Source organism: Triticum dicoccoides, chromosome 5B (assembly GCF_002162155.2).
Source record: "Triticum dicoccoides isolate Atlit2015 ecotype Zavitan chromosome 5B, WEW_v2.0, whole genome shotgun sequence".
Classification (NCBI taxonomy): domain Eukaryota; kingdom Viridiplantae; phylum Streptophyta; class Magnoliopsida; order Poales; family Poaceae; genus Triticum; species Triticum dicoccoides.
Window position 1 is genome coordinate 692,717,723 of NC_041389.1, and position 12,054 is coordinate 692,729,776.

Sequence of the window (12,054 nt, forward strand, 5' to 3'; positions counted from 1 at the left end):
ACCCATGAGGTTTTGGGATACTGCTCAGGCTTCCAATATGTTAGCATTGAGTTTCCTCTCAAAAGCAATACCCTCTTTCCTAGGGTTTCTGTTGAGAATTTGCTTTTTGAGCACATCACAAAGAGTCTGATGCCCTTTGAGGCTTTTGTACATGCCTGTCATGTACAATTCCTTCATCCCTGCATCATCAGTGATACTTGCATTGTCCTCAGATGAGGAATTAGTGACAGCAGAGACAGGTGAAGAATTTGTAACATTAGAAGCATTTGAACATTCAGGTGAAGAATTAGCAGATTCACGTTCAATGCACTTCATACATGGTGGATCAAATTCTTCCTGAGTAGCGCTGATTTGTTGAGCTAGTAATGAATCATGCTCCTTCTGAAGATCTTCATAACTCACGCTTAGCTTTTCAAGATCTTGCTTTCTTTGAAGAAGTTCAAAAGAAAGCTTCTCGTGATCAGATAAGAGAGTGTTATGATGACCTTGAAGGTCGTCAAACTTGGAATGTAGTCTCTGAAGACTTTCAACCAAAGCTTTTGACTGATCCATTTCTTCACCCAACATATCATCGCTCTTATTTAGCATGTATTGAACTTTTTCCAAAGCTCTTTGTTGTTTAGTGGCAAGGGAAGCAAGTTTGACATAGCTAGGTCCAAATTCATCGCCAGATTCATCATCACTGGACTCGGATAGATAGCATTCGGTTACCTTCGCATTGTTTTCCATGAGGCAGGGTGTAGAGGATGATGATTCTGGTTCGAATGTCATCGCATTGAGAGAGTCCTTGTAATCCTCAAACCAAGGATCATGACGGGTTCGATGACCTTCATAGACCTCAGAGAGATGGTCCCAGATTAGCTTCGCGTGATTGAGGTGCATGACGTTCCTGAACTAATTTCGGGACAGACTAGAGCAGATGACATCTTTTGCTGTGAGGTTGAGTAGCGTGTACTTGCGAATGGTATCAGCCTCCGCCATCTTGCATAGATCGGTAAGACCGATCTCAGTGACGGCCCACAGCTCGCTGTCCATAGCCATGAGTCGCTTTTTCATCATGGCCTTCCACCGAGGATATTCATGACTGTCAAAGATGGGACAGGATACGTTCCTCAATCCTGCAGTCGACATAACTAAAACTCTAGGTGGTTAAACCAAAATCACACAGAACAAGGGAGTACCTTGCTCTGATACCAATTGAAAGTGCGTTATATCGACTAGAGGGGGGGTGAATAGGCGATTTTTATGAATTCTTCACTGAGGAATTTGCTGGTGAGGAAATTCCTAAATGAAGAATTACTAGCAGCGGAATAAGTACTCAGAAAGGAACATAACAGAACACAAGCATAGTCATCATGATGAAATGAAGACAAGCACAGAGTACAGAAAGCGTAAACACAGGATAACACAAGATGAAGATGGACAGACTGAAGAAATTGAACTAAGGAAATTGAGAAAGTCTTCAGTCAAAGTCTTCAAACAGATATGAACAGGCACACAACGACATGCATGAGGAAATGAAAGAGTTGAGGAGATAGAACCAGTTAGCTCGGTGAAGACAATGATTTGGTAGACCAGTTCCAACTGCTGTCTCAGTTGTACATCTGGTTGGAGCGGCTGAGTATTTAAACTCGAGGACACACAGTCCCGGACACACGGTCCTCACCGTATTCTCCTTGAGCTAAGGTCACACAGACCTCGCCCAATCACTCGTGGTAAGTCTTCAGGTGACTTCCGAACCTTCACAAACTTGGTCACTCAGCGATCCACAATTCCTCTTGGATGCTCTAGACCTGGACGCCTAACCGTCTAGAAGAAGCACAGTCTTCAAAGGAAACAAGCGTCGGATCCATGCAGGATCAATCTCTTCAGTGATGCTCAATCACTTTGGGTTTGTAGGTGTTGGGGTTTGGGTTTTCCTCACTTGATAATTTTCGCTCAAAGTCCTCGGAGGATGGGTTGCTCTCAATTGACAAGTGTTAGTTTCTCTCGGAGCAGCCAACCAGCTAGTGGTTGAAGGGGGCGGCTATTTATATCCTAGGGAGCAGCTCGACATGATAAGACATAAATGCCCTTGTCTGATATAACTATTAGGTGGGTAGATATTTTAGAACCGCTGGCGCATAGCACAACAACGGTCGGAATTTTGACTATCAAAATCCTCAGGGCTACCATGTTCCTCACTGTGTAGGCAATTCACACTGGTGAATTCCTAACTCCTTAGTCATAACAAATTTCTCAGAGGCCAGAAGAACTTCGTCTCTGTCACTGAAGAATATGACTGAACTGTATGAGATTTCCAATGGCTTCACTCGAAGGGATTGGTAGGTGTAGGATTTTGAGTTGAGCATCACTTGGAAATTTTTCCTTAGTATTTCCTCGACCCCTTTAACAGTACGGTGTTTCCTATGACTCAAGAAAGAGAAAATGAAACTATAAAAATAAAAGTCTTCACGCTTCATGTTCCTCGAATGAATACCAAGTCTTCAAGGTCGCACCAATTTCTTCACTTTCAAAGTCTTCAGAAATCCAAAGTCTTCAGTCGAAGAACTTCATTTTTAGGGGTCGACTTTCTCTGTAAATATCAAACTCCTCATAGACTTATAGACCTGTGTACACTCACAAACGCATCAGTCCCTTAACCTATAAGTCTTCAATACACCAAAATCACTAAGGGGAACTAGATGCACTTACACAAAAACAGTTACTTAAATTTTGAAAAACCTCCATCGCACTTATAAAAATATTCATTCCGTGTAAGCAATTTTTTAATAAACGTTTGTACCATTCAAAAAATTGTTCCTGGAATTTTAAAAATGTTCACATATTTCAAAAAATATGATCATACATGTTCTTTAATACTTTGCACCATTTGAAAAATGTTCGTGTCATTTAAGAATGGTCACATGCTTTAAAATATGTTTATGGCTATTTTGAAAAGCTTTTTGCAATTTTTATAATTTTTCTAAAAAATTCTAAATATATTTCGTGACATTCAGATATCAGTATGTATTTTTTTCATATTTATTCAAAAACAGATATAACATGCACTTGTAAAAACGTTACTACAATGAAAACAATCTTCATGTAATTTTTAAATTTTGTTTTGTGGCATTAAAACAATGTTTAACATATATTTAAAAATATTTAACATGTATTTGAAAATTTTCATCATATATTTGACAATTGTTCAGTGTGTATAAAAAATATTTTAAATGCCTACAAAAAATACAATATGTGTTGGAAAAAGTAGACATGTATTGAAAAAAACGCAGGAAGAAAATCGGTAAAGAAACAAAGAAAACCAAAATCCTAAAGAAAACCTACAGGGAAAACACAGATACAAAGAAAAAGGAAATTCCATATGGAAGCTACTAAAACTGATCTGAATTGGTCATAGATGCTTCCTAAAACCCGCTCCCGAGGAACTCATATTGGGCTGACCCATCTCGCGATCACCTACTGCGAGACGGAGTATATAGCTCTCGTGCTTGAAAAATGGACCAAAATGAACTCATCAAACCTGGCTTGGACCTGGATGCATAACGTCCAAACAAGCAAGATAGAAGAAATTGTTGTTTCCACTATCGTCGAACAGCAAGTCCCGATCTTGGACCACCGTCTTGCCGCCGACATTGATGATGAAAGATACAAAACCACTACCGAACCATAAAATAAGTTATATCGTGGGCACGAACAACAAGCAAGAAAACGAGGACATTGACTTGACGACACCACATCAACCATTGACATGGTGAGAAGAAAATCTAAGACAAATTTATTCAACATGGTGCCGCTCTCACCACTCTGATGCCATATGCTACCTTTGTGAACACCGGTCAAGAGAAACGGGGATCTGCCACTGAAGGGACCATTGGAGGAGGGTGGATACCTTAGCAAAGCAAATATGTATAGGAACATCAACTGGTCCATCTTCCTAATAAATATGGTTCACGATAATGAACTTGGAAAAAATAAAGAGGCAAATTTTGCCGTATGTCATAATAACATTACCACATAATGCAAACATCAAGACTTCGGTTTTACTTTCTTTTGGGAAACAAGACTCGATGGTTCGTGGGAGTGTAGAGTTTAACCAACACACTGCACACCTAGCTAATTAAATGAAACATCAACACCATCACTGAGTTGATTTACCAAGAGAATGGTTGTTCCAAAGCAAGCCAATATCCACAAAACCTAATAACATATCGAGACTATCATCCATGTATGTAACTTATACCTTCACGACATCTTCTACAAATAATTACACCTTCTCAATCACACGGAATCAATCCTAACAATAAGTAAACAAATGTACTAATGATAATATTTGCCAAGAAAGCTAGAGGTTCAGACGGAGGTATTGACGAGGAAGAGTTCCATTTAAAATATCAAGATTGTGCGTTGTAAATATAAACAACAATTAATTTTCACATTGACTAGGAAAAATCACCTCATATTAAATCAAAGACCCAGTAAATGATGTACAATTTTCAAATCTTAAGGGGAAGGATAAAATAAAACCAGTTTGAGACACATGCTATATAAATATAGCAAAAAGGGAGTTCAAAGACAGTCAGATTGAATGGACTTGATTATGATGATCATCTCATCATGTGATGTAATCTGCCTTATTACGTATTTTTACGCGTGGCAACCTTCCAAAAAAAACATGTTAAACTTCTTTGCATGTATTTTTCTGCCTCGTATTTTTAAAATTATTTCTTCCACACAAAATAAACAACAAAGAAAAAAAGAACAACCTGTCTTAAAAAAACACCTTGTTGTACACGTCCACCACTTCACCACCAAGAAATATTAAAACCCTCCAATGCAAGGCAACAAGATGAGAAAAAAGATGATAATCCTAAGCAACTAAAATCACCACACACCACAAAATCCTATGGCCAGAGCCACAAAGGTCCAACAACACAAGGAGGAGAGATAGCCAAAGAGACGGTAATAAAACCCCCAAATTTCACTCAAACAAGAGTCCAATTTTTATTGCCTCGAAAGATCCAAACCCTAGCCCATCCAATCCAACCCATCCACCCTGCGGCTGCGGTCTCACCACCACCAACCCGACGGAATCCAATCCCGGTCCTCCTCAACCCTCGGCCTCGCAACTGCCACCACTACTCCCGGACGGAGACCCGAGGCCAATAAACAAACCCGCCCGCCGTAAAAGACTCAATTTTTATCCCACCTCGGCCGCCGCCGTCTCCCTCCGTCGCCCGCCCCGGCCACGCGCGGCGGCATGGCGCTCCTCATCCGCGCGCCGCTCACCTCCTTCGACGACTCCGGCGACGACGGGTACGCCTCCTCGCTCTCCTCCGGCGCCGCGTCCCCGTCCCTCTCGCCCTCGACCTCGCCCCCCGAGGCCCCGCGCCCGCGCCCCGTCCTCGGCGCGCCGCGGGTGGCGGCGCAGCTCTCCTCCTCCACGGACGACGAGGCCGACCTGTTCGACGACGCCGCCGGCTCGTCCGGGGACGAGGTGCTCCAGGAGGTCTCCAACGGCTTCTTCCGCGTCGCCAGGGTGCCCCCGCCGCCGCCCTCCCCCTCCTCCGACGAGGCCACGGCCCCCTCGCCCCCTGCTTCCGCGTCCTCCGGGGAGAGCGAGTACTTCGGCGCGGCGGAGGGGGCCGAGGAGGAGGAGGCCGCCGCCGACGTGTTCGTCGACGCCGGAGCGGGGAGCGGGCTGGAGGAGGATGGCGGCGTCTTTGCGGCCTCCGCGGGCGCGCTCGCCGAGGGCTCGCTGGATGGGAGCTTCGTCAGCTCCATGAGCGTGCTGGATGACGGCGCCGCGTTCAGTGATTTGGTAAATCTCTCGGATATGTCCTTGATGAATGGTGGTAAACAGGGAGCTGAGGATTCTGGTGCTGAGGCTGTCAACAGTGTGGAGCCTGAGCCTTCCATTGGTGACGCCGGTGACACGGGCATTGTCGATGCTTCAGAGGGGAATGTTCAGGGGTCTCAGCAGGAGGAGCTTGTGGAACTGCCTCCTGCAGTGAATTCTACTGAAGAAGAAGACGCTGGTCATGAAGTTATCGATAATGACTCTGCTGCAAAAGATACCAAGCATGAGGTTGCTGAATTGCCTCATGTGGTCAGTTCTACAGAAGCAGAAGCTACTGGTCCTGAAATTCGCAATGCTGATTCTGATGCGAAACACACCATGCCCAAGCATGAGGTTGTTACACATTCTGAAGATGCCAGCCCTGAACATGTTGCCGCAAGAGATGCCCCAGTTGAGCCTGCGGAAGTTCATACCAATGTTGATAGCTCACAGTTTACTGTTGACGCGGGTCATCACAAGGTAGATGGTGAAACTGATGGCGATTATGAACCGTCTGACGAACCTGCGTCTGTACCAATCGTTGGGACAAACAATGCTTTGGAATCTCCTGGAAAAGAAATGGAGGACAATGTGCCTGCCTCCAAGGGTGCACGCTTCGGTTTGGATGATTCAGATGAGGATCAGCTGGATGGCGATTATGAGGTTGAGGAGTTGAGCGGAAAGGAGACCGAGCTTTTTGATTATGCAGCTTTGGCTGAGCTTCTGAGGGCGGCAAACAGATCACCTACACAGGGCAAGGCCAAGGTGTTTCCAGTTGAAACCTCTGATCCCATCCAACCGTCTCCTACCGTGGTCGGTGTCCCTAGGACAAGTGCGGCTTCTACTCATGCGGTGGATGCAGTTGCTGACCCGGAGAACACGATGACTGATGAGGAGAAGAAGTTGTACATAAAGGTGGACATGGCACGAATCAAGTATTTGCGTCTTGTGTATAGACTAGGGTATGACACTGAGCATCAGGTCCCTGTACAGGTGTTATATCGGCTCAGTCTCGTTGAAGGCTTCAGGCGCATAAGGATGGCAAACCATTCCTCCGAGCTTGAGAATGCCTGGAGCAGGGCTTTGCAGCTTGAGGCAGAGGGAATAGATGACTTGGAATTCTCCTGCAATGTCTTGGTCCTTGGGAAGACAGGGGTGGGAAAGAGCGCAACAATAAACTCCATCTTTGGCGAGGATAAATCCAGAACAAATGCTTTTCTCCCAGCAACATGTTCCGTGAAGGAGATTACTGGAGTTGTTGGTGGTGTTAAATTTCGTGTCATTGACACTCCAGGACTTGGGACTACAGTCAGGGATGGAAAATCAAACAGGAAAATGCTCAAGTCTGTTAAGAAGTATATCAAGAAATGCCCCCCTGACATCGTTTTGTATGTTGATCGGATCGATACCCAACGGCAAGGTGCAGACGACCTATCCCTATTGCAATGCATTACCAGTGTCCTAGGCCTGCCAATATGGTCGAAAGCCATCATCACTCTTACTCACTCAGCAGCAGATCCTCTTCCTGAAGGACCTAGTGGCTCCCCAATTAACTATGAGATGATTGTGACCCATCGGACTCATGCGCTTCAGCAAAGCATCAGACAGACCACTAATGATCCTCGGATTGAGAATCCAGTCGCTCTTGTGGAAAATCACCACCTTTGTCGGAGGAACATGGAGGGTGAAAAGGTGCTTCCAAATGGCCTTATCTGGAAGCGTCTGCTCCTCCTCCTGTGCTACTCACTGAAGATGGTTGCTGAGATTGATACTCTTTCAACCCGCCGTGCTGCTTCTCCAAGACTCTTTGATCTCCGTCTCCAGATGCCTCCACTTCCTTACTTCTTATCATCTTTGTTGCAATCTAGAGAGCACCCCAGGCGTGCAAATGAACAGAAGGTTGAGAGTGTGGGCTCAGATGTTGATCCTGATGAATTGTTGGATGACGATCAAGAGGATGAAGAGTATGACCAACTTCCTCCCTTTAAGCCATTAAGTAAATCACAGGTTGCAAAACTCTCCAAAGAGCAGCAGAAACTGTATTTCGATGAGTACGACTACCGAACCAAGCTTCTTCAGAAGAAGCAGTTGAAGGAACAGCGCAGAAGATTAAAGGAAATGAAGGAGAGTGAGGGCAATAATCATGATGTACTTGTGGACAATGATCATCCCGATGATGAGTATGACAACGATAGATCTCTTATGCCAGACTGGGCCTTGCCATCTTCATTTGATTCTGATGATCCAGTATACCGCTATCGGTGTCTTGAGCCTGCAACAAACCTTCTGGCACGTGCTGTTACCAACCCTGAAGGATGGGATCATGACTGTGGGTTTGACGGTGTGAGCCTCCAATACAGCCATGAAGTCGCCAAAGGATTTCCAGCTTCTATGTGGGTCCAGGTTAACAAGGACAAGAGGGAATTCACCATTCATTCGGAGTCCTCGATAGCAGCTAAGCATAACGAGTATGCTTCAACCCTTGCAGGCCTTGACATACAAACCATGATGGACCAGCTTGCTTACACTCTCAGGGGGGAAACCAAGTTCAGGAACACCAAGAACAATGCCACTACTGGAGGTCTGTCCATGACTTTAGCAGGAAACACCATGGTAACTGGAGCAAAGCTTGAAGACAAGCTTTCAGTCGGTAATTGGTTAACACTGGTAGCAAACGCTGGTGCTGTGTCCGTGAAAGGTGATACCGCGCATGGAGTGAATGTGGTGCTGAACCTGCTTCAGAAAGACTATCCCATTATGGGCCTAGGCCTTGCAACTTTGGGTGCATCCCTGGTGAGGTGGCATAAAGAATGGACTACGGCTGCAAACTTGGATACCCAGTTCCCCGTGGGAAGGACTTCAAACATGGCAGTTCATGTTGATGTGAACAACAAGCTAACTGGACGAGTGAGCATCAAGGCCAACAGTTCAGAGCATCTGACGATTGCTCTGTTAGGTGTCTATGCGATGGCAATGTATATGTGGAAGAGGACGCATCCTCGTGCAGATCCGAATAATGAGTAGCACTGGTTAGTTCTGTAGTTTTGATTTCCTAATATTTTTATCCCTGTCCCTCTTGTTAGAGTTTCCAGTTGTTCTATTAAACCACTGTTGAAGTTTCTCCTGTTCCTTATTGTATCTCTATTTGTGTTGACATAGCTGTAGAATTTATGCATATGTATGTGGCAAATAACACCAGAGTAGATGCCTATGACTTTGTTGTTCATGCTGGTGCGATGTACTTATTCATGAAATTTTTGCAATTTCGTTGTGCAACTGTCTGCCTGTTTTAGGTTTCATGTGTGGGATTATCCTTTGGTTCTTCCAGCCTTCCATACCTTGTCTACCAGTTCAGACAATAAATAGAAGCGTGCAAAGATGGCAGTCCCAAAAAAAGAATGCGTATATTATACCACATATTTCACCATTTATGCTCGGAAGTAGGGAGTCCAGTCATTATTTGTCCAAATGAATTAAAGCTCCCTTTCAAGAAGAGAAGGTCAACCCTCTTAGCTAGAGACGATTTTAGGCCAATAGCGCTTTGCCATGTGACTCTGAAATTGACTGCATGGACTATTGTGTTAGGATTTCTCTCGCTGACTCTTAGTGGATGAATGTTGTGGGTGCTTGGACTTGTTGCAGCCCCTTCCCCTACCCCCACTCCTCCAACCCCTCTCCCTCTCTGACAAGCAGCTGCCTCAACCAGGAGACAGCAACGCTGGATCTGGCATTGCATGTCTATTTGTGTTGACATAGCTTGTATAGAATCTATGCACATGTATGTGGCAAATAACACCACCGAGTAGATGCCTATGTTTTTATTGCTCATGCTGTTGATAAATATTCATGGCACTTATTCATGAAAACTTTGCCATTTCATTGTGCAACCGTCTACCTGTTCAGATATCATATTTGTGGTTATCTGTGGTTCATTGTCTACCAGAAACAACACTAGAAGTACGTAAAGATGGGTCAAGGACTCAAGGGGCTGTTTGTTGCTGCCCTGAAACAAACTAGCCTGGCCGAGACGTCCTCCTCCTGAAGGTTGTCTGCTTGGAGACCTGAAGCTTGTACCGCTCCAGCATGTGAGTTATTCTTTCCCAGGCTGTTTATGCGGATGAATGTGATGTGTAGTATCCAGCCGTCAGTTCTGTTTCTGTCGAGGAGTAAACACTACTAGTATGTGCCTGCCTTTTTAAGCAACTGCCGTTTCCTGCTTGTTGGTGGGAAAATAAATTGCTCATCCAAATCAATTGTCCGCAAATTAGACCTACCTACTCTTGCTATGAAAATGGCTTTCAGTTTGAGATGCTTTAGGCTAAGTCCGTGGCTCTTCCATGTTTGCAATGATTTTGCTGGATGATGATGCAGGTCAGGAATCACGTTCTTTGAAACGTCCGAGGCCCTTGCCACCGGCGGCGAGAGGGGAGCGATTTCATGGATGGACCCGGACCTTGTGAATGGATGCAGAAGTTTGGCCTAGAAAAATGTCTGCTAATCAAATTATATTCTTCCTTTTTTCCTGGGTATGTGTCGTTTCTTTTGCCAGGAGGGTATGTGTCGTTTAGGAAGTTATAATTAGGCTCACACATTAGTGGGCACTGGCAATACTGTCTATGTTCCTTTATGGGGCATACCTTATCTGTTTGCTGCTCCTGAAAATATATTTGGGGCGGTACTAGTGATGCTGTTTATGATGCATTCCTTTTTTTTTTGTTTGCTGCTCCTAAAATATGTAGGATTCAAACACAAATTCATCAGTCCGTGTGGTTGCATCATGCAAAGTATTGTACTCCCTCCGTCCCAAAATAAGTGTCTTAACTTTATACTAGCCCTGCTTGATATGGTTCTGGGTCTAGATTTGTTTGCACTTGCTAGGACATGGAATTTCTGTTCTAGCCGCAAGCTGTAGAACAATCGTTCTAATTATTACTCCCTCTGTTCCAAATTACTTGTCGTGGTTTTAGTTCAAAGTAATTTGGAACAGAGGAAGTAGCTAACAGAATAGGAACCTAGATTTCGTTCTGCTTTGTACTCCCTCCGTTTTTTATTTACTCCGCATATTAGTTTTGGTCAAAGTCAAGCTTTACAAACTTTGACAAAGTTTATAGATAAAAATATTAACGTATACAATAACAAATCAATACCATTAGATTCGTTGTTGACATGATATAGATTTGTTATGCTAAATATTTATATTCTTTTTTATAAATTTGGTCAAACTTTACAAAGTTTGACTTCAGTCAACTCTAATATGCGCAGTAAATAAATAAAAACGGAGGGAGTATAAGAGGCACAGGTGACACGAACAAATTACTGACCAGAAGTAATTCCTGTGTGATGCACGGTGGATTCGCGATGGGCTGGGTGAAAAGAAGCTTCTTCATCATGCTAGTATAAATAAATTACTTTACGTCTTACATTATGGGACGGATGGCTTATCTCATATATTCTTGATTCAGAGAAGAAGAAGAAAATGCATTCAAGTTGAAAAAACCGACACTGGTGACTGTCACGGTACTCCCTCGGTTCACTTTTGTACTTCCTTACCCTGGAAGGATTTTTGCACCAGAAACTGTAATATGGAAAACGAACTACCAGGCAGTACTACTGGTGAGAAAAGAGAGAAGAGGAAACTGCCGTACAAATTGATAAAACAGATTACAAAGGATTTCCATGAGGAGCGGATACATTTGGAACAGTTTACAAGGTGAGATCAACAACATGTTTTTCTTTAGTCGACAATCTATTAACTAAGCTACAACAAAATGTGGAGAATCATCCATGTATTTGGCTCCGCGTATACTCAGTTACCATGCTAAGTCAACTTTAGTAATAGTTATGTTTGCCTATGGAAATCTTATCCATGGAGATATATAATCCCATGCAACCATTGCCGCACTTCGGTAACATTTGTTACTCTTGCTTTTGTCCAGTTTTTCTGTAATTAATTATCTTTTCAGTTTAATTATAAGATTGCCGTAATTTTCTCCCAAAACCATACGTTTTGTTACCACATAACTACCAAAAGTCCCGTGAAAGAAAATAGGAAAGGATATTCCATAAAAATGTATGTTCAAGATCGACTTATTTACCCAAAACCATCATCACACTTGGGGTTAAGGTAACAACATGATAACATATTTGAGCCACGGCACAAGAAACCACCAACTCTGCGCCTAACCAATAACGCGGAGCAGTGGCGGAGCTAGACA

General features: G+C 43.8%; 2 protein-coding genes across 3 annotated transcripts in view; both read left to right on the forward strand.

The window, feature by feature from the left end:
• The first annotated feature begins 5,173 nt into the window (after window positions 1–5,173).
• Window positions 5,174–10,540, forward strand: LOC119312679 (translocase of chloroplast 159, chloroplastic-like). The gene is made up of 3 exons (XM_037588429.1): window positions 5,174–8,868; window positions 9,783–9,924; window positions 10,211–10,540. The coding sequence occupies exon 1, from the start codon at window positions 5,261–5,263 to the stop codon at window positions 8,861–8,863; it is 3,603 nt and encodes a 1,200-aa protein (XP_037444326.1). The 5' UTR covers window positions 5,174–5,260; the 3' UTR covers window positions 8,864–8,868; window positions 9,783–9,924; window positions 10,211–10,540.
• Window positions 10,541–11,106: 566 nt separating this feature from the next.
• The window catches only part of LOC119312680 (cysteine-rich receptor-like protein kinase 36), a 5,190-nt gene continuing 4,242 nt past the window's right edge, over window positions 11,107–12,054 (forward strand). For both annotated transcript variants that reach the window (XR_005151407.1, XM_037588430.1), the window contains exon 1: window positions 11,107–11,549. The gene's annotated coding sequence lies outside the window, so the exon portion shown is untranslated. The remainder of the gene's footprint in view (window positions 11,550–12,054) is intronic.